This window comes from Rhamphochromis sp. 'chilingali' (genome assembly GCF_963969265.1).
Source record: "Rhamphochromis sp. 'chilingali' genome assembly, chromosome: 16".
In the NCBI taxonomy this organism is placed as follows: domain Eukaryota; kingdom Metazoa; phylum Chordata; class Actinopteri; order Cichliformes; family Cichlidae; genus Rhamphochromis; species Rhamphochromis sp. 'chilingali'.
The window spans coordinates 13,012,978-13,033,777 of NC_137943.1; the positions used below are offsets into that span (position 1 = coordinate 13,012,978).

At 41.3% G+C, this 20,800-nt stretch overlaps 3 protein-coding genes across 3 annotated transcripts; 1 reads left to right on the top strand and 2 right to left on the bottom strand.

Moving 5' to 3' along the window:
- Window positions 1–285: 285 nt before the first annotated feature.
- On the bottom strand, window positions 286–7,856 carry LOC308412445 (mitochondrial import inner membrane translocase subunit TIM44-like). The gene is made up of 13 exons (XM_080906815.1): window positions 7,785–7,856; window positions 6,724–6,828; window positions 6,273–6,437; window positions 6,075–6,155; window positions 5,742–5,891; window positions 5,178–5,311; window positions 4,995–5,080; window positions 4,690–4,782; window positions 4,268–4,392; window positions 3,654–3,704; window positions 3,354–3,443; window positions 3,120–3,230; window positions 286–2,792 (listed from the first exon to the last, which is right to left on the bottom strand). The coding sequence occupies exons 1-13, from the start codon at window positions 7,812–7,814 to the stop codon at window positions 2,673–2,675; spliced, it is 1,341 nt and encodes a 446-aa protein (XP_080762941.1). The 5' UTR covers window positions 7,815–7,856; the 3' UTR covers window positions 286–2,672.
- An 818-nt stretch (window positions 7,857–8,674) lies between these two features.
- On the top strand, window positions 8,675–12,616 carry LOC308412803 (ras-related protein Rab-11B-like). The gene is made up of 5 exons (XM_080907379.1): window positions 8,675–8,893; window positions 10,930–11,125; window positions 11,229–11,422; window positions 11,497–11,577; window positions 11,910–12,616. The coding sequence occupies exons 1-5, from the start codon at window positions 8,854–8,856 to the stop codon at window positions 12,053–12,055; spliced, it is 657 nt and encodes a 218-aa protein (XP_080763505.1). The 5' UTR covers window positions 8,675–8,853; the 3' UTR covers window positions 12,056–12,616.
- A 1,371-nt stretch (window positions 12,617–13,987) lies between these two features.
- Window positions 13,988–19,588, bottom strand: LOC308412766 (E3 ubiquitin-protein ligase MARCHF2-like). The gene is made up of 5 exons (XM_080907328.1): window positions 19,298–19,588; window positions 17,517–17,826; window positions 17,212–17,407; window positions 16,361–16,570; window positions 13,988–15,702 (listed from the first exon to the last, which is right to left on the bottom strand). The coding sequence occupies exons 2-5, from the start codon at window positions 17,699–17,701 to the stop codon at window positions 15,547–15,549; spliced, it is 747 nt and encodes a 248-aa protein (XP_080763454.1). The 5' UTR covers window positions 17,702–17,826; window positions 19,298–19,588; the 3' UTR covers window positions 13,988–15,546.
- Between the last annotated feature and the right edge of the window lie 1,212 nt (window positions 19,589–20,800).

Genomic DNA, 20,800 nt, shown 5'->3' on the forward strand with positions numbered 1-20,800 from the left:
TCTGACGTTTCATGTATGGTTATTCGTTCCCTCGTAGGCTTCAGCTGCAGTCAGACAAGCAAGGAGACTCCAAAGAACTGAAAGAGGTTAGTTGATATGAGGACATCCATACTCGTACATCACAACAGACAGCTGAGGGATCAGCCCCCGCCCGCCTGATATATTGACCCCGGGGTAGAAGCTAATCTATCAGCCCTGTATTACCAAATCTATAGGTTTATCAACCAGTGTCAATAGGCATCTATCAAAGCGGGTCAGTTTTTAAAATGAGAAAGCAGACACACATAATGCGCAGACTTTAATTTACTCATTCGAGCACAAACACACAGTATTCAGATGTGCTGACTCGGGGAGAGGCTGGATGAAACAAATCATAATACAGCACTCTTTATTCTGCTGACTGACACACAGAGAGAAATAAAGGAGATCTGAATACATCGTGGGTCTGCTGTCATTCGCTGTAAAGCAATCTAGTCTGACTTGAACTATTAGAATTTCTCTTTATTCTGATCCAATAAAAACAGTATGTACAAGGACAGTTTTTACAGCAACACAACATGACTGAAACTGAGGTCCTGCCTGTGGCGCCTCAAACCTTGAGTGATCATTACTGCCGTTAAAGGTTTGCATAGAACAAACTCAAGATGCAAACATCACTATCTGTCAGGCAAAAAAATAAGTTTCTCCAAATCACAGAAACTTCTCCCCTGGGACATTTTGGCATTTAATGTGGGATCATGAGAAACAGTTGTGTCTTGTTGTAATCACATTTTGACTGGTGGTGGCAGCAGAGTCCAAAACAGCATGGCTTCAGTTCAGAAAGAAATACACATACTCAATAAAAAATAACGTTTAAATACGAGTCCTCTCACCCGTCGTCCTCATAAATAAAAGTGCATGTTTTATGGCGAGTGTGTTGTTTTAATCACCAGGAATGACTCCAACACAACATGTCACATGTTTCTTTCAACACTATCGCAACCATGTGATGGATTACACAACCAAGACTCATGAGAAGCAGAAGGCGAGCACGGTGTGGCCATCAGACACATCCATGACTTTCGGACATTGCAATAAACCGCCTCGTGCGGTTTGACCTTTAATGGGAAGTGCTGTGCTTAAAGAACACACACATCCACAAACTCAGAGCGTCTTTACAGAGGCGGTACAACATGAAGCTTAAAGACATTCATTATGAACTGAATGAAGCTGTAACGTTACAGTACGATCAGAATGTGTGTAATCTTTACTTACATGAACAACGATATCTATACGTGTCAATCATCGTCATCATTTGTGTCTCGCAAAGCCACGTAAATGTAAACCAAACAGCTCAGCTGAAAAATGTGCAACGATTCCTCAAACATCAAAGCTGCCTCAATGACTGGAAAAAGTAAGGTGGTCCCATTTCGGCTCACAAGCATGACGACGTTGAATATAAGCTTACACTAATAAGTAGATACGAGTCCCACTGGGAGCTTTATCTCCTCGATTTCTCAATTTGATTTCAAGTCCCAGTAAACTGTAGACTTGTCTCGGCATGACAGGGTGGACGTCGTATGTTTTTATCCTTGTTTTACTTTTTCATTTCACCATTACTCTTATGTAAAAACCAGCAGGAGCAAAGCAGAAACCAACAAAGTGAGCACTGAAGGATCTGAAAATTTAGTTTAAATTTTCTGGTCGTCAGTAGCCCTTCAAACACTGACACTGAAGAACATTAAAGCCCTTGCAGCTCTCATCCGTTCTTTCAAGGTGACTTTGAAAATTCATATTTTAATATTAGGCCCTAAAAAAACAAAAAAACAAAACAAAACATTCTTTAAAGGCTGGTTTGCTTTGACTGAGAAAAAAATACTCTCTCTGTCAAACTCAGCTCAGTTGGTCGCTGCTTGTTCAATGCTGTTGATGCTACACAGGAGGCAGCTGTGGTTCATCTGCTGCAAAAACTGAAGCATATTTTTATGCTTTTAACATGCACTACAGTACCCATAATGCACTAGTCTCAACATTGTGCCCAAATCCATTCACCGAGGGCACAAAAGTAAAACTGAAGCTGCTCTATTAAAGTGTCTCCTGTGCACAGATGATTCAAAGGTCCCCACCACAGTCAACAATTTCATCTTCCAGCTCCATTATTTAACCGGGATCAATGTAATTTAGGTATAAAACATCCCCCTAAAGACCAACAGATATCACAGACTGCATGTCCATTTTCCTCCACTGTCATAACAGGATTATTTACAATCTGCCCACCAGCCGTCCAGTATTGATGAGCTATGCAGCTTAGATGAAACAATGCAGGCTCCTGGTGAAGATGCAGGTCCATCCACGCTGAAATTAATTAGTTATGCTGTATATATATACTCCAGGCAATCCAAAACACTGAGCGTACCAGTACAGAAGACTGCACAGACAAACTTAACTGAATGTGTCATAAACTATCTCCAAAGCTAATTGGATCTACATGTCAGAGGGTGGTCAAATATGCACGCTTGCACATAAATCCTCTGGGTACAAATGGGGAAATGGTACTCTCTCACACAGCAGCAGGGTTTCCCTCTTCTCTCTTTGTTCAACTTAATGTATAAAGGATGTGCAGCTATTCCAGGTATGTGTTTGTATCTCAGTTTGTGTCCCCCAGATGAGCCACTGTACTCCTGCTCCTCCTCTTAGAGGACCTGCTCTGTGCTGGAGGCAGAGATGTCCAGGAGCCTCCAGGCAGCACTGGGGTTCAGCTCCTCTTGGTCCCGACACAACGCCCACACATACATCATCCTCATCACCTTCTCCTGTTGAGGGAGGAAAAGAGAAGAAACAGTGAATTTCAAAGAGTTTTGCAGACTTCAAACTTTAAATGTAGCGAGTTAATAAATGATCTGGCTTATGATGATATATTTGAGGCCTCTAACATTGCTAACAGTTGAAATCCGATGATATCAGACAAGTTAATATTGCTGCATCAAACCCATAAATTTGAAAGACATTAAAAAAAATGGGCCTCTGTTATAGACCACTGATCTGATTTCAGCCTTTTAGTGTTGTTTACTTCCTTGAGGAAGCTTTGATGGTATCCATTGGATTCCCTATTCTAGCACAGTGATCGTGAGTTGACTGACCGGATCTCCTTCCACAATATCTCCTTTGGGGCTGCGAATCACCATGACAACCTGAGCCTGGAAGGTGATGATCAGCACAGGGCCCTGATCCATCATCTTACCCATCGCCAGCTGAAACACAGGGTTACAAAATGAACAGACAAATGAAAGGAGAAAGGGAAAAGCAGAAAACAGGGAAAGAGCTTTGTAATACAAGCTGCATGATGGTTACCGAGCATCAGGGAGAGCACTTACATCTAAGTTATCGATGTCGAGTACTTTAGACTGGAAGAGAAGCCCCAGAGCTCGGGCCTGCTGGATGGGGTGGGCAAGCTGACTGTAGGTCTGAGTACAAATACACGTAACACACATCTAGCATTAAAACATGCTTCCCACATACTGTATGCCAGCTAAAATGCAATTACTAAAAAGTAGGATTGTGTCTTTTTGTAGACATCACAACGTAATAAGCTCTTCTTCTTCACATGTGTCCCCTGTATTATGTCAACACCTGTAGAAACTGCTTTTGTTACCAAGTGGTGTTTAATAACTCACAGCTTCATAGCACCAGTCCTTTAATACCTCCAGCTCGCCACGGATGATCGCCTGCAGAAAGGACAAAGATACCGAATTATAGCTTTAAAAACATAAACAAATCTCACAGGTATTCTTGTGACTTTTAGACAGGATGCTCAAATTATTTTAGCAAATCCCACATCTCATATTTAACCGAGCACAGTAAACTTTAGTGAATTCATTCAAAATCAGAACATGTTGAGATCATTTTCTGCTACTCTAAACCAAGACTTCAACTACACTCAGTGCTCTCCTCCTGATATAATCATAAACAGCATTTTATTTCATTTTATCTGTTTTACATAACAAGCATGCACGACTTACAGAACTGTATCATAAGCTCTTGGATCCCCTCAGTTATCTGAATGATGTATTTAGCTGCTGAACTTGGTTTAAACTCAGTAATCTAACAGCTGAACTCAAACAGAGGACAGGAAATTCATTACTGGATCTGATCCAAACTAGAGTGAAAACTCAGGCTAAATGAACCAAGACTTTCATCAAGTCTCTTCCTAACCTCCACAGAGAAAAGCATTAACGGAAACAGCGAGAGTGAAGACAGACACAGACAGAGGCTGGAGGAACCCGTTTACCTCCAGTATGTTGGGGATGATGTCTTTCTCACACTGTTTGAGGAAAGAATCTTTGTCAAAGCTGGGGTCTGCCTTCAGGATCTCTGTCAGCACCTCGGACATTTCCGTCTTAGAGAAGAGACCACCTAGGAAACAAAGGCTAAAATCAGAAGCAGCAACAACACTCAGTACCACAAATTAAATGTGTAACGTCGAAGCTGGTGAACATCATCAAATATCTAGAAGATCTGTCAGTACCATGGAGCACGTAGTTAATAGTATTCCTGACTAATCAGAAGATTAATAGGTTTTGGGATAAAAAAGGATTTTTTTTTTTTAAAATAAGAAGAACAAGATTTGAGGTCTGGCGAGAACAATCAGATAAAAGGCTTTAACAGAGAAAAGGAACTCCAAATTCAGGATTGAATGTGGTGGAGCATTACCTAGGAAGTCAGTGACTCTGTCAGTTAGAGCTCTGGATGCTCTGATGAGGGCATTGTCACTTTCATCATATTTCATCTTCATCTCGAAGATTCCTGAATGAAACAAAAATGGAGGTTGAACAGGTTAGACATGTCTCCACTGATTACGGCAGGTACATTCTGCACCTGTGCAAACAGCTCATGACTGCACTTCATTATTAGCTGATCATTGAATCTACAGTAAACATTCTACTGCCCCCTGCTGCCATAAAGAGAAATTACATATAAAGATATCACACAAAGCAGGAAAAACCAGACGTTCTTACTGTTAAAAACTACGTTGTTGTCCTTGAAGTCCTTCCACTGCTGGGACCACTTTGAATCCTTGTGAAGAACGACACCCATGGCCTCTCTGAGATTTAAAAATGGAGATAATTCGCCGCATCAGAGAGGTGGGTGTACAACAGCTTGTGTCATTGGACTGGTTTTGAGATCTAACATTTACTCACTCGTTGGCCTCGAACACTCTGGTGTCGTCATCTGCACTTTTAGATGAGAAATCGCTCCTCTTCCTCAGCTGAGAAGGAGCCCTGTAAGGGCCGGCGTCACCAACATCTATCTCCTTCTTCATGGACTCTACACCCTGCAGAGAGTTCGCACTTTTTAATTATAAACATAATCAGAGTCTAAACCAAAATTTTAATGACATCCAAAAGTAAATTCAAAGTTTAAGCTGCTTCTAAAGAAACAGTTTCTTAAGAAAGCAGTAACAAAAAGCAGCTGAGGAAGGCTTTTGTAAACATTTTATAGCCCAGAACGTAACAACTATTTGCCAAATATGACCTGAATTAACCAACAACTGACTGGTGTCTGAAATCTGCCCTTATGTTCCTGTGAAGAAAGATGTGTTAACGACTAAATGCTAATTTCCAAAATCTTCCATTTTCTCCCCTGCTGTAGTCAAAACATCAATAAAGTCTGGCAGACACCTGGATACCAACGACAACGTACAAAAGATGAAGATGAGAGGCATTAATTTGGACATCTATAGACGTCTCGTTTCGTTTTCTGACCTGTGAGATGGCCTTGAACGCGTTGGTCCGGCCCAGTTTTTCTCCTCCCTTGGATAAAGACTCAGCAGAGCCTCTGGCTGTCTTGGTGGCCTCCTCCACACCTTCCTTGATCTTCTTCCCGATGTCACTACGACTCACTTCCTCGAGACTCTTTGATCCAAATGGCACGCAAGCACACAGCAGGTTTCATTTTATTAATGATTTCCACGTAATGTTTTTTTTAATTGGAAAGCATTTTTAACAACATTACAACTTAATGTGAACTCTTACTGTGCGATTCCAAATTAAATTATTATATTTTCATGTTGGGGCTGTCAATCAGGTTGGCCTTACCTCCTTAACGGTCTCTGATAGAGAGCCCAAGGTCTTCTTAAACACCTCTGATGTCTTCACTGTCTCTGCCTCTATCGATTTCTGATCAGAAATTTTTTAAAAACAACATTAAAATTCTAGAAAACTAATTAAATATAATAAGCTTGATGTTTATCTTTATATATATATAATATAAATCAAACCAGCTAATGTTCTTACATATTTTCTGCGGGCCTGCTGAAGGGCGTCGGACTCCTCGAGCCTTTTGGCCTCTTCTCTGAACTTCTTTATGTTTTCCTTCATCTCCTGATTCTTACTGAACTCCTGACGAAGGTTATCAACAAACTCTCCCAGAAAACCTTTCCGTCCTGAGGCATATCGCACCTGATAACAAACACAGAGAAGGACTTTAGCTGGACAAACACGTGCACCAATAGAGTGAACAGATTAAGCACATGCTGCGACTGGAACAATGAAAAAAGAGAAGAAAAAAAAATACAGAACCTATGCATTGCTTTTCATAAAACCTTAAACTAAAAAAGGGCATAAAGATAAGTAATCCCAGCACTTTAAGTTAAAAGAACTGTTTAAATTAACGGGCACAACTCTACATTAGCAGTGATTTAATAAATGAGTATCTTGAGGGTGAATGGGAGGTGTTGTTGGGTACCTGCACAGCTGCACCTGGGCTCCTCTGCAACCTGTAATGATCTCCCCTCCACACTGAGGAGACCAGAGTCCGGGAGCTGAGAGCCAAGGCATTTCTGCCAATCAGCTGCAACAGACAGGCAGAATCAGTCAGTCATAGTTAGCTGGGAGGTAAACCGGCACATAATACCATACTTCTAAAATATATCCCTTCATTTGATGAAGCTCTAACATGTTCCATGAGTGTGCTTAAAACCTGGTGACTGTGACTAATGCAGCACATCATCATCCTGTCAATAAATAAATGTCTTCTGCCCTAAGTGGGATATTTTCATCCTGACCAGGACAAATTCAAAATTCATGATCCAGTCTTAATAGATTTCCCCTCTAATTGCTAATATCTGTCCTTTATTTGATAACTTATTTTGATGGTTGTACATTTAAACATGAGAAATTTGGTGAAACATGCTGTGGCAGCAATGATCTGTTTTGGTGCGTTTAATCCTCTGCTTATAACAATGGCATACACACGGTATTACAATTTTCGACCCTTTCTAAAAACGACGAACGCACCATATTCGCTGTCTGTGTAAAATGAAGCGTGATCAAGTTATTTATATTGAAAGGATGGTTCGGTTATTTGTCAGGAGACAGAAGCTAAAACAAGTGGTCACCGCTGCTCTAATTAAAACTGTAACAGCTTTCGTGGTTTTATAGCAGCGAGGTCACTGATCATATTTGCTCTAGTACCTGACTGCATGCAGGCTTCTAAAAGTCGCATTTTAAATGAAATGTGCCACTCAAGCACAGACACACAGAGTCAAAACCCGAGTCAATACAATGCTATGATTTTAAGACCCCAGGAATTAAATAACATTAGTAAGCCTCTGCCGTGCCTCTGATGAAACAAGGCCCTTTCTAACGGACATCTCGCGTTCAAGTTGCGTAAAACACACCACTCTAAAGCGCGTTCACGTCACGGGCATAAAGAGACTGATGGCGAAGCCTTGCGAGTTTATTCCCTTAACCAGAGAGCGGGCCCGAGGCTCGGCGACTGCAACGAAGGACATGAATCTCACTAACCTCGTAGCACCGACATACGGAGGCTGCCATCTTGATCTTGAAATGCGCGGAGAAGCACGTGCGTTCCTGCTGCGGCAGCTGACGCTGTGCTCGACCAATTGGAGCAGAGTTGGTGGGCGGGGCGGGGCCAAGTGTCAGAAGGACATTAAAGGGAAAGCCACTCAAAAAAATACCCCCCCCCCCCCCCCCCCAAACTATTAATTATGTTTTTAGAGGAAAATCTAATAATTTGTGTTTTTAAAGACACATTTTACTGGTAGTTAAAACTAAAAATATTTGCCACGGACTCATAGGGTCTAAATGGGTTAATGCGAAAGCACACCAATGTATGCGACGTGTAATCACCACTGAAGAATATGTGCAGATGTCTACAAAAATATCTAAAGACACAGAACATAACAATAATAAACAATTACATAAAATAAACATTTTATTTAAAAAATACACATCTTATCACATTTCTCTTTTATGCAAATGAGATATCATATTATCTACAATATCTATTTTTATCTACATTGGCTTTTAGGTAATTTTATGTAAATGCACAGTCCCCATTTTCTCACTTTTTTCTCTCTCTATGCAGCATAACGTTTTCTAAAATTTAGCTTTCGAATCTCCTAAAATGTTTCAGTAGCCAGTAATGTATTGTTGGCCTTAATTATATTATTGTGTGCTGTGAATAGTACCCCTGTTTTGCACACACACTCTCACACGCGCCACATAATGTTAGCATAATGTCTAAAGATAATTTAACGTGCCTTGACCTTGTTATTCATTCAGAATTAAACACTCCTCTGAATGTGGGGACCAGATGAATGGTAGATATCTGCTGGCATACCAGTAAAGCTCGCCCCCCGGAGGAAACTATGCGAACTGCAGGGACTCCTCCCCTCCCTCTGCAGAGTTGGGAGCTCTCCCCTTCTGCGGTCAGCTCGCCTTGACAGCCAACACTGGCGCAGAGTCTGAGTACAAACCTTTACCATATTTTTCTGGCATATAGCGAAAATTCATACCCATACTTTCCACACATCCTCTTCCGGAGACAAGCGCTGCAGCGGCCTCGTCTAGAATGGGGAACCGAGACGATGAATACGATTTCTTGTTCAAAGGTAAAAAAGAAAAAGAAAGAAAAGAAAGAAAAGAAAAAGAAAAGAAAGAAAAAAAAGATGACTGCATTCCCCTTTACACAGGCTCGCATCGACTAAGCAGAGCTTTATGAATGCTTTATGTCTTACTGTGTCTGTGCTGTGAGCAGCTGTGTGCATTTTTTTTTTTAAAGGAAACGGAGTTTTTTCTGGGAAACTGCCCGGATGATAGTCGGTTCGTGTTATTACAATATAATGCTGTCATTGTGACATTACGGCGCCCGCAGTTATATTTATAGGTAAAGGACGCAACACCCTGCGTGTGCTCAGCTTTTTAAAAATATATAAATAACCGAGCATAGCATGATTGCACGTTGGAGAATTTCCACCTTTATTGGATCATATTTAATTTTTTTTCTCAATCCTGTTCATGAGGCTGATTGAAGGCCTTAGCCTCTACCTCTTACTGATCAATACGCTTCATCGCCAGATCAGGATGGTCCTCAGACAGTCTTATTGACACTGTAAATGCAGCAGCTTAATGTCTTTTGTTGTCATGTCAGGCAGTGGGCCTGGTGGATTGTCTGAAGCGGTACCAGACTCCAGACTCGGGTCAGTGTTTATCTTCTCAGATGGATCCAGAATGCCTTCCTTTGATCGTGATATCAGCTCCTGTGGCACATTAACATCCCAGGCCTGTATAAGCCAAAAGGCCATTTAGATGTAACAAAGTATCCTCTGTGGGATGAATAGGGCATCTGCCGGAGGCGAGGGCTCTCTCTCTCTCTCCCTCTCTCTCTCTATGCTCCAACCATCTTCTGTGTACACGGCCGAAACAGGAAGGGCAAGGCGGCCTTAAACTGTCGATTCAGGTTTTGATGAAGCCTGTTATCAGCTTCCTGCAGCCCGGAGCAGCGTGATGTCGTCAGGGACAAAGTTCGGCTCTTTTTTCCGTTTGTCGAAGGACAGGGGAATAAACCGAGTAAAGCCTGGTTACCTCAGTGCTCTCAGCGGTTTGTTTCATATCACAGCCCTGACTGTGTTTTACCCCGACTAACCTCTGGATTGGTGAAATGTCACAATCATTTCAAATGTGTGATAATGAGCAGTTTATTTTGTTTATCACATGTTTAGTATTTTCATCAGTGTAAAAAAAGGCTGATAGTATTGTTTCGTTTCCTGGTGGTTTTATATAGAATGTTCACACATCACAACATCATTGTTTACAGTGGACCTCCCCTCAGGAAGTACAAGACCTGCATTCTTTTGTGTGGATGATTTTTTTTTTTGTCTGTACACAAGCTTTGCAGTTGTTTTGTTGCTACATGTGGCAGAGAACCCAATCATATTACATAGGCTCTAAAAAAAGAGTTACATAGAACTGCTGCACACTGCACCCTGGTACATTTATGTTTCCATCTGACCTTCATCAGGTATATGAAGGCCCAAAAATGCTATTTTCGTGTTTAAATGTGTGATGAAGATAAATGAAACCGACACATTTTTAAACACTATTGAGTTATAACACACTAGCATCTTGACTTTAGCGTTTTATTCTGTCATTTCTTTCATTATTCAGAAAGCATTTTTGGCCTTACAAAAATAGAAAGCCCCAGGCTTCCACTGACACCATGATTTAGAGTCATTGCCTTATATCCATCCATCTTCTTCCACTTATCCACTTCAGGGTCACGGTGGAGCTGGAGCCTATCCCAGCTATCATAGTGTGAGAGGGAGGGTTCACCCTGGAGAGGTTGCCAATCTGTCACAGGGCCTAACACACAGAGACAGACAGCTATTCACACTCATACCTACAGAATCAGAATTAACCTCTTTGGACTATGAGAGGAAGCCAGAGTACCCAGAGAGAACTCAGACAAAGGACAACATTAAACTTGGATTTGAACCCAGGACCTTGTTTTGAGGCAAAAGTGCTAACCACCACATCGCTGTGCTGCCCATTGCTTTGTAACATTTCCTGGATTTGAGAACACAGGGCCTATCCGCTGCCTCTCCCATCCCACACTAATACAATCATCTTCTCTTTTTTCTCTTCACAGTTGTGTTAATTGGAGACTCGGGTGTGGGGAAGAGCAACCTGCTCTCTCGATTCACACGAAATGAGTTCAACCTCGAGAGCAAGAGCACCATTGGGGTGGAGTTCGCCACGCGCAGCATCCAGGTGGACGGCAAGACGATAAAGGCTCAGATCTGGGATACAGCAGGACAGGAGCGCTACAGGGCCATCACCTCAGCGTGAGTCCGATGTAGCGTTGTGCACATGCATCTGCACGTCGCCTCTGCATTGCAATCAACGAAGGGAATTCACTCTTAACATCCATGTTGGGTACTGTTACAGCTACTACAGAGGAGCGGTGGGAGCGCTGCTAGTGTATGACATAGCCAAACACCTGACATATGAAAATGTGGAACGCTGGCTGAAGGAGCTGCGAGACCACGCCGACAACAACATCGTCATCATGCTGGTTGGCAACAAGAGTGATCTGCGCCACCTCAGAGCCGTGCCCACAGACGAAGCCCGCGCTTTTGCAGGTACTGCTGCAGAAAGGTTATTGGTACAGTGATGTTTCACTCTTACTAAATCTGTTTTCTTTCCCATTCCCCAGAAAAGAACAATCTGTCTTTCATAGAAACTTCAGCCTTGGACTCAACAAATGTTGAAGAAGCCTTCAAAAATATCCTTACAGGTAGGTGTGCTTGTGAATGGAGGTTGAATGCCAGAGCTCCACACGTCACTAGAATATTAAAAAAAGATCAAATTACACACACAATGAGGCATGAAACCTTTGGTTGATATGCAGTAGATTCAGAGAGGATAGTTTGTTTTGGTAGCTTAACTTTTTTATTCTTTATAAAGTTTTTTTTTTTTTTATAATAAACTGTATTAGTCGGGTACCGAGTGAGGAGCTGTAAAACTACCACCTCACATCCCACATTAGTGGTTCTAAAGGTAAATTATGCAAGCTTTTAGACTGAGAGAGAAAGCTGATGTTTTCCATTTCATCTTTTCAAAAAACAGAAATTTACCGCATCGTATCGCAGAAGCAGATTGCCGAGCGGTCTGCCCATGACGAGTCCCCGGGAAACAACGTGGTGGACATCAGCGTGCCGCCGACCACAGATGGCCAGAGAGGAAGCAAACTGCAGTGCTGTCAGAACCTGTAACCCATTGCAACGGTCCCCTCCTTACCTGGGTCAGTTATTAATTGAAATCGACAGTGTTGACATGCTTCCATCTGCTCGGGATGCAACGTTGTCTGAATCTGCACTTTTTAGAAATCAGTGGAAGCAGTTCCTTTATGCCACTAACGATCAATCTCAGAGAGAAGTGTTTGAATTGATTTCAAGTTGTAATCTGACCCAGGAACAGTCTGCTACATTCAAGTGCAAAAACAGGACTGAAGGTACCACCTAAGCAGCTGCCACAGTTAACCCCGACGGCGTAGCAGAATAGCCTTTCCTGACACCTTATAAGCCTAGTCATCTGCCTGTTTGACAGTTAATGCAACACACTTGGAGGTCTGGGTTTCCAATCCTGTTTGATCTGTATCAGCAGTCCTGTTTTTGGGCTTCTCTCCTCCTCCTTCAGTCATCTCAAAAGTGGTTGTGACGCTGCTGGCGCTTATTTCATTTGTGTAAAATATATTCTTTTTCTGTTTTGATTTTGATAGCTTGTCTGCTCACACACATTATATTAATGCCATGAAATTAAATTTTACAATATTATTTACCGCCTCCTCTGTATTTTTTTTTTTAGCAATATACACAAAGTGACATGCTGAATGTCTAGACCACTATCTCACTTCACATTACTGACTGCTGATGCATCAGTAGCCTTTGTTAGCAGGGTTTAACTTCTGCTTCGGGTAAAATTGAAGCTACTTTTTGTACATTCATTGGCCATTTATTACGTATACCTGTTCAACTATGGCAGCTTTTAGAGCAGAGGTAGGCAAATCCAGGCCTCAAGTGTCCTGCAGGTTTTAGATATCACCCTGTGTCAACACACCTGAATCAAATGATTAGTACAGTCCCAGGCCTCTGGAGAACCTCAAGACATGTTGAGGAGGTCATTTAGCCATTTGAATCAGCTGTGTTGGCTCAAGGACACATCTAAAACCTGCAGGACACCAGCACTCGAGGCCTGGAGTTGCCTACCTGTGATTTAGAGAATTGTCAGGATGACCTGCTGAAATCCAACCTAAGCATCAGAATTAGTGAAGAAAGGTAGTTTTTGGTGCCAAACAGGCCAGTCTGAGTATTTCAGAATCTGCTGATCTACTGGGATTCTCCCACGCGACTATTTATCTCTAGATAGATATCCAATAAGTGGCAGTTCTCTGGAAGAAAATGTCTTGTTGAGGTCAGAGGAAAACAGCCAGAAGGCAACAGTAACTCAAATAAACACATCTTACAAAGTATGCAGAAGAGCATTTCTAAACACGCAGCATGTCCAACCTAGTAGTGGCAGATGAGCCCACCAGGTGCCATTGCTGTCAGATAAAAACAGGAAATTTAGATTAAAATTAGGACGGGCTCACCAAAATTGGACAACAGCAGAAAAAAACAGCAGGAAAAATCTTGACTTTCAATTTGTGCTGTGACATACAGATGCCAGGGAAAACAACATGGAAGTATGGATCCATCATTCCTCAGATCAACAGTTCAGGCTGGTGTTGTAGGTGTAATGTTGTGGGGATATTTTCTTGGGACACTTGGGGCCTTGGTACCAAATGATTAACAAAATAAGCCTACATGTTGACTTTATGCCATGAAGAGTTAACACTGAATTAACACAGTTCTAAAGGCAACGGGAAAGTGATCCAAGAACGTCGGGTATTATTGTAAGGTCTTGGCTGTACAATAGGAAAGGCTTTTTACTATATGCGTAAATAAAATTGAATTGAAGTAAAAATAAGTGTACACTGGGTGTACACAGGTCTGAAAGAGTTATTTAAATTGTGTCATCTGAGTAGCTAAAAGAGGAAATCGCTATTTAAGGTAACCACTAACTCATTTTCAGTCTGAAAAACAGCTAAACACTTCTTTATTTGGTGGTGGTGAGGGGGTGTCTAAAGACAGGTTGGGAACCACGACTGTATTACTTGGCAAATAAATATATTTAAAACCATGTGTTTAAGGTCAAACCCTAACTATGGCATGAAAAACAGGTTCAGTGAACTTCCTTTCTGAAATATAGCGAAGTACAATATAGCCTAAAAAGGAAGTATATATGCTTCAGACAGTACTTCAGTAAATGTACTTTCGATCATTGGTTACATCCACTGTACAAAATGCACATGCACAATTTCCCAACACAAACATATTAAACAGGAGATCGGTTCATTTTTAGATTGTGGTATAACTCACAGTTTATTCAGTCATCTTCTCTGTGGAATAAGAAAAAGAAAAGAGAGCACAAAGATCACCCACATCCGAGTCCAGGAGTCCCTCATGTTTTATTGCACAATAACCCAATTTTCCAGGGGACTGCAGCAGGAAGACTACAATAACACAAAATACTTTGTCTAACAAATGCTGCATATATCGACTGACATCTCAGAACACACTTGCCTTTGTGGACCTTTACGAAGCACCAGTCTGCTCTGGTACACCTGTGTTTTTAATCCATTAATGTCACGTTTCCCAAAGCTATATTCTGCTCTTTTTAAAATTGCATCACTTGTGATGTAAGACATTACTACTGGTCGTTGCTAGGCAGCTCAATTGATGAATGGTGCATTTACAAGTGGAGCAGGGCTGTTTGCTAATGCACTTTTATGACAGTAGAAGAAACATAATCCGATTAAAATGTAAACATGATTCCACACCTTCAACACTCGTGTCCTGTACGTTACTGCACTGCCATCCACCAGCTGGAGTTAGTGTTATCCCATATACTACAATGCTCACTGGCCCCCGTGACAAGTGTGATTAATACACGAGACCTGCATCAACAGGAAGGTGATTTGGTTTCCACTCTTCAGACAGCAATGGAAAAAAAGAACAAAGAAAAAAGCTTTTCCTGGAAAAATGAAGAAGGGTTCAGATTATAGACAAGGACAGTGGTATGAACAAATGTCGCTCCCTACTTGTTAAAAGCAGAACAAAAGAAAAGATTATTCACAGAGTTTGTCAAAAAATGTTTTTTGTTTTTTTTTTGATTATTATCCTCCGCCAGGCTATTGCTTGCCCATTGTTCCAAAACAGCTAAATACGTGGTGAAGGGGCTTGGGGGAATTATAGGTAGTGAATATGTTTCATATTATACTGTAGTAGCATGCTGAATCAGTTATATTCTGCTACATTAGCTTGTGTCTTAGTATTTCATAAGTTTGTGACAATGACTTAAAGTCCGGCTGATTAGTCCATTTTCCATGTGTCCAGGCATTCGCATCCTGGCACTGTTCGTTTTCATCAACAACGACTCCTGAATGAGTTCAAAAAGTTCAAAACCACTTTTGTGGCTAGCCAATACCATAGTAGTTTACATCAAGTGCTTTAATAAAGAAAACAGAAGGGGGAGGAAAAAAAGCAGTTCTTCCCTCAGAATGGTCCATATGAAGTGCAAAAGTTCATTAATATGATTAATTTTGTTTTTAGAGAGTGCTTCAGCGGGCTCTATTTTAAATATTCCACTTGCCCCTGCTCAGCACTCATACGATGGTCTCGTCAGTCATTTTCTTGGTCGACTTGGTTGGCACCGAGCGTTGGGTAGTGTGTGCCCCTTTCATGTCGGGCATTAGCAGGCGCACTTTCTGATTGGTCCTCCTCCACTCCGAGTACAACTGACAGTGATACCGAAATGACACCTGAGAGTGAATGAAAAGAAAAAGGGAGGGGGCGAGACAAGAGGTAACAAAGGACAGAAAGACAGATATCAATAAAATTAGCACAAAGATATCTGAGAGAGTAGTACAGATGCAGCACAGCAACTACTGCACGACAGGGAACTGAAACCTGAGTAGAAAGGCCGAGCTTTCACAGTCAGTTTACATTTTCAATAACGATAAAAGGAAAACACTTCAAAAAAAAAAAAGCCATTTAGTTTACCAAAGCCCAGTTCTAGACCCTGTTAAAAACTCCAGCTAACGAAAGGTGTAGAATAAAGCCAACTTATTGTCAGTATTCGCAGTCAGCTATGCATGTATGTGCAGGCGTTCTGTTTCTGTTCCAACACTCAAATAAACTGCTCCAGGCCACAATATACTCCACATGCCTTCACATGTCTCCACAACTGACTGAAGCTGTACCCAGAAACGATACTGTAATGTCTACAATAATCAAGGTAAGAACAATTACCTGGACGTGTGCTTGTCTTGGTATCATAACTGAAAATCAAAGCTTTAAATATCGAAACTATTAAAAAAGGGGCTTTGATTTCTAAACTACCTTATAAACACTTGGATCTACCCCCCCCCCCCCCCCCCCCCCCCCCCAAAAAAAAAAAAACATTCTGCAATTGGTTACCAGTGTCCAAAGGATGTAGATAGTGAAGAGGGCGATGGTGAGGGCAATAAGGCCAACAGCTTCGAGTCTGCTCTTCAGCTGCAGGTGGTCCTGTGCGCCCCTCAGACACAGCCAGCCGGAGATAGCTGCCAGGGGTGTGATAAGAAGGAAACAGGCCATGTCGCAGAGCAGAGTGCGCTTCTCACTGCGAGGGCCCGGGTCCTTCAGCCACTGCAAAAGACCAAAATGGGGAGGTCGATGATACGCCTGAATCGAGCACATTAAATGATTAACTGATGTGTCTTAGATTATAAAAACAAGAATGAGCTTTAAAGAGGAGTGAGCTGCCTGCATGAAGTAATTAATAAAGCCATAAAAAGAGTATTCTAACCGAACACTATTCACACAAGGTCAAGCAAAACAATCCTCAGTACACGCAAATGATCCCACTTGCTAAACATGTTACTTGCTGGCACAGATACTTAATGGCATAAATGAAATCTTCCAAATGCTTACAAAGCTGAAAATATCAGTACAAGGCAAAAGAAGAAATAATCTCCTTGCTTTAGACAAAGCTCATGGCCGTCCATCTCGTTAGCCTCTTACTGAACCGAGGTTGGAGCCTATCCCACCTGACATTAGGGAAGAGGTGGGATACACCCAGTCAATCACAGGTCTCATACAAAGAAACAAACAGCCATTCATGCTCGCACTGAGCCATACAGTCAATTCAGAATCACCAATTAACCTAACAAGCGTTTGTGGACAGTGGGAGGCAACCGGAGCGCCCAGAATAAACCCACACACTAACCGCTTTTTATAAAAAAACCATAAAGTAGAGAAATGAATTCACACAGTAAAACTTTTCTAACCTGAGTGAGTGGCTGTGGTCGCCGTTCAATAGTGAACTCAGTGTGACAAAGTTCACAGTAGCTGGTGTTGGAGGATGACAGCCACTTCTCCAAGCAGCTTTTATGCACTTTACCCAGAGTACCAGTACAGTCACAGGGCGAGAGCAGCGTCTCTCCTCCAGCTCCCTCGTGACAAATCCGACACATACCCACGTCGCTGCGCGAGAGACAGCAGAGCATTGAAGACAGAAAAGTAACAATAACATATACACAGTTTAATTACGCTACATTTATTTGGCTACCATGCGTGTTTCTCCCTCCCTTACCTCTGTGAGCTCACCGCTTTGACCACGGTGGAGAGTGGGCGGCCATCTTTAGCCGTAACCTTGGCAATGTACTGGGCCTGCGCGGTGGAGTCAGTCTCCTCGGAATCCTTGGAGGCATCGGATTCGGCAGTGCCAGAATAATCACAAAGGGAGCCGGGTAGGTGACAGCAGCCTGACGAAGACATAGTCAGCTGAAGGTGACAGCGACGCAGATGAAGGCGGAGGCGAATTTGAAAGGAGCTCTGATCCAAAAGGTGATGTCCAACTCCACTTCTTCTCCTCCACCTACAAAGCTACCGCCTAGTGGATGCTGGAAAAGATGAAGACACAAAGTATGGTTGACTTGGATTATTACTTTATGCTCTTAATTTTCCCGAATAGGAATAGTGATGGTTAGCATGAATACATGCACATATAAATGCACATAAATGTCAGCTTTCACTGCCAACACTGCTCACTGGTATTCTTGATCTGCAGCTGGACTTTAGCCAAAATTACATAAAAACCTTTTTAAAAAATAAAGGAATAACATAAAAGCTTGTACTATATTTAAAGCTATTAGACTGCTGTATACTTTATTTATGACCAAGGTTGGCTACTTTTAATTCAATTCATCATTCATTCAAAGTGGCCTGCAAAGCTTTACAGCTATTCTGATTCAAAGCAGGCCTATGAATTCTAGTGATATTATCCCATCAATTATTGATAACAAAAATGATTCTAAAAAGTATTTCCTTGGTTTTTCTTTTTAGTATTAAGACTTCATACATACAAAAACATGTTATAATAGTGTAATAAAAAATGCAATGTTAAAATACAGAATAATCAGAAATACTGTAATACTTTAACCTGTCACTTTTTCTCATGTACAATAACACAGCATACCACAAACCACCACCCTATGAACACATTTAAACAGAAAATTGTTTACATATTTATGACTTTTCAAATTTTTTATTTCTCTCTATATACATTTTGGTAGTTTTTAAACTTGTTAATATTGTTAAATTTTCAGATGTTTATGGATTTTTTGTTTTTTCTCGTCAAACGAATTACATTGTAATATTAACCCAGCTTCAACTTACACATAACAAATGTCATATGGTTTTCAAAAAGTGCCACACGTGACATATTAGGTTCTGATGTGAGTTGCAGCCCTGAAAAAACGTTTGAATATTTTACTCCAAAAAATGATGTCTCTTAATAACTAGTAACTGGCTTCAACAAACTCTGAGGGAAGCACACTGCGGTGTAGATATACATTTTAGATAGACCTTAAGGACACTAGGAGTGGGATCAGGGTGGCCGTGTGTTACCCATACCTGTCCCTGCAATAGTCGTGCAATGTGATATAGTCAACAACGCAATCTTATGTAGCTGCCTTAAAAAAAGACTAAAGACAAATCACAAAAGACAGTGTGCCAATATACTCGTGTATTTAAAGGTGCACAAAGCAAGCTTCCTGATGTTACCGTGATGACTTAGTACTGTTATCGACACGTTACACATCAAAGGCTAGATCAAAATCCGACTCTATTTCTGGTACATGACTGAGTTGCTTAAAATTTCCCAGCTGACATTAATTATGCCGTACATGTCCATATCCCCGATACAGTAACGCTAACATGCAGCGCCGACGAAAGCTAATTTATTTAATAAAGCAACGTACGTGTACAGAACATAACCAGAGGCCAGCGAACAAGCTGGGATATGATACTTGTATAGAAAGTCCCATCGCTGTGGTCAAAAACACAAACAGGCTGTACCGTAAATATACTCACCCGACGGCCTGCCTTTTCTCGGCTGGCCTTGGCCCTGCGTTGGCCAGACACAAGCTAGCTGAGCTAACTGGACAGCTCTAGCTACAAACTATGACATTGACGTCTAAACAGAAGCTGACGATAGAAGGGGATACAGAAGACGATCGTGTGCGTTGCATCCTCTCCATGGCTGGTAGTGCAAATCACTGGGGTAATTTTCTCTTTTTTTTAGTGCGGAAAATACACGGCTGCCAGGATCACTGGAGTCAGCTAACGAGGCTAACTGACTAGCAACGGGCAAGCCTACTTCGGTATCCCTCAGCTGTGGATTAGTCACGTGACACAATGGTGCCTTCATCGTCATTAGCAATGTTTTAGTGCTACATGTTTACATACATGTTCGGGGACATAGTATCAAAATAGGGATAGATGGAATATGTTGTCAGAGTGAGTAAGTAAAAGTGGGACTGCTGAAAATTTTGATGATAAAGATAGTGTATATAATGTCTTTTGTTTATTAACTCAAAGTTACTCAGCAGCACAAAGAAACTTAAAACGAAAGGGATATATATTCCGAGCATTTTGTTATGGCACACACCGTTTTATCGATTAGAAAACCAGGCTAAATGCTCTACAGTTCCAACAATACAAGTTCTGAATGTACTTTTTATTAAAGTGTTTCAGTTTCCTTTTCCTTTCGTTTTCCTTTTAAACTATCATTACTTGTTTGATTTCAATGACGGAACAGTTATTAATCTCGTCCTGGAAACATCTGTATTAAACTATGTCAGAATAAAACCGTTAGGTGGCAGCATTTAGTTAACCCTCTCAGATTGTTCCCTGGTCCACCGGTGGTGGCGCTGTTATTCCAAAATTTCGTTCCACGGAAATTTTAAAGGTTCCACAGGGGTTTTGAGGGGGGCCTTGGAAAAACATGGGTAAATTTGATTTATGGACTCTAGGCTTGCGTGTCATGATAAAATATATGAGTAACAGTCAAAATGGCTTGTTCAGTTTTGTAGCTGAATCTTGAAAGCTAAACCAACCTGTGGAAACGGGATGAAGATGTGGCGCAACCAAAGAAATTCAACATTTGCTCCAGAAACAACACCTAAAAATAGCCATTTGACACCTGCAAAAAATAATTCTGAGGTAGACTACTTTTATTGTTAAGTATCTAAAATTTGTGCTGCTCCTTCTACTTTTATAAAGAAAAAGTTGTTTTCCCTACTTCCCTATATTCATTCTCAAGTTAGTGCTTTGGAAAACCTAAGTGAGCATATAAATACCAGTATGATGCAAAATTGCTGAGCCACCCCCCATTTCTTTATAGTTTGCTTAAAGGAGTCAGATTTTCTTGCACATTTTAAGTGGTCTTGAGCAATAATTTTTCAGGCTTTATGACTTTAAAAGGTTTTCTTTAGACTGGCTGTTTTTTTTTTATCGCTCTTTCTCAATCTATTCCTTGTAGCTGACCATCTTCAGAGGAATGTATTTGTTTATGAAGCCACTTACTACTGACCT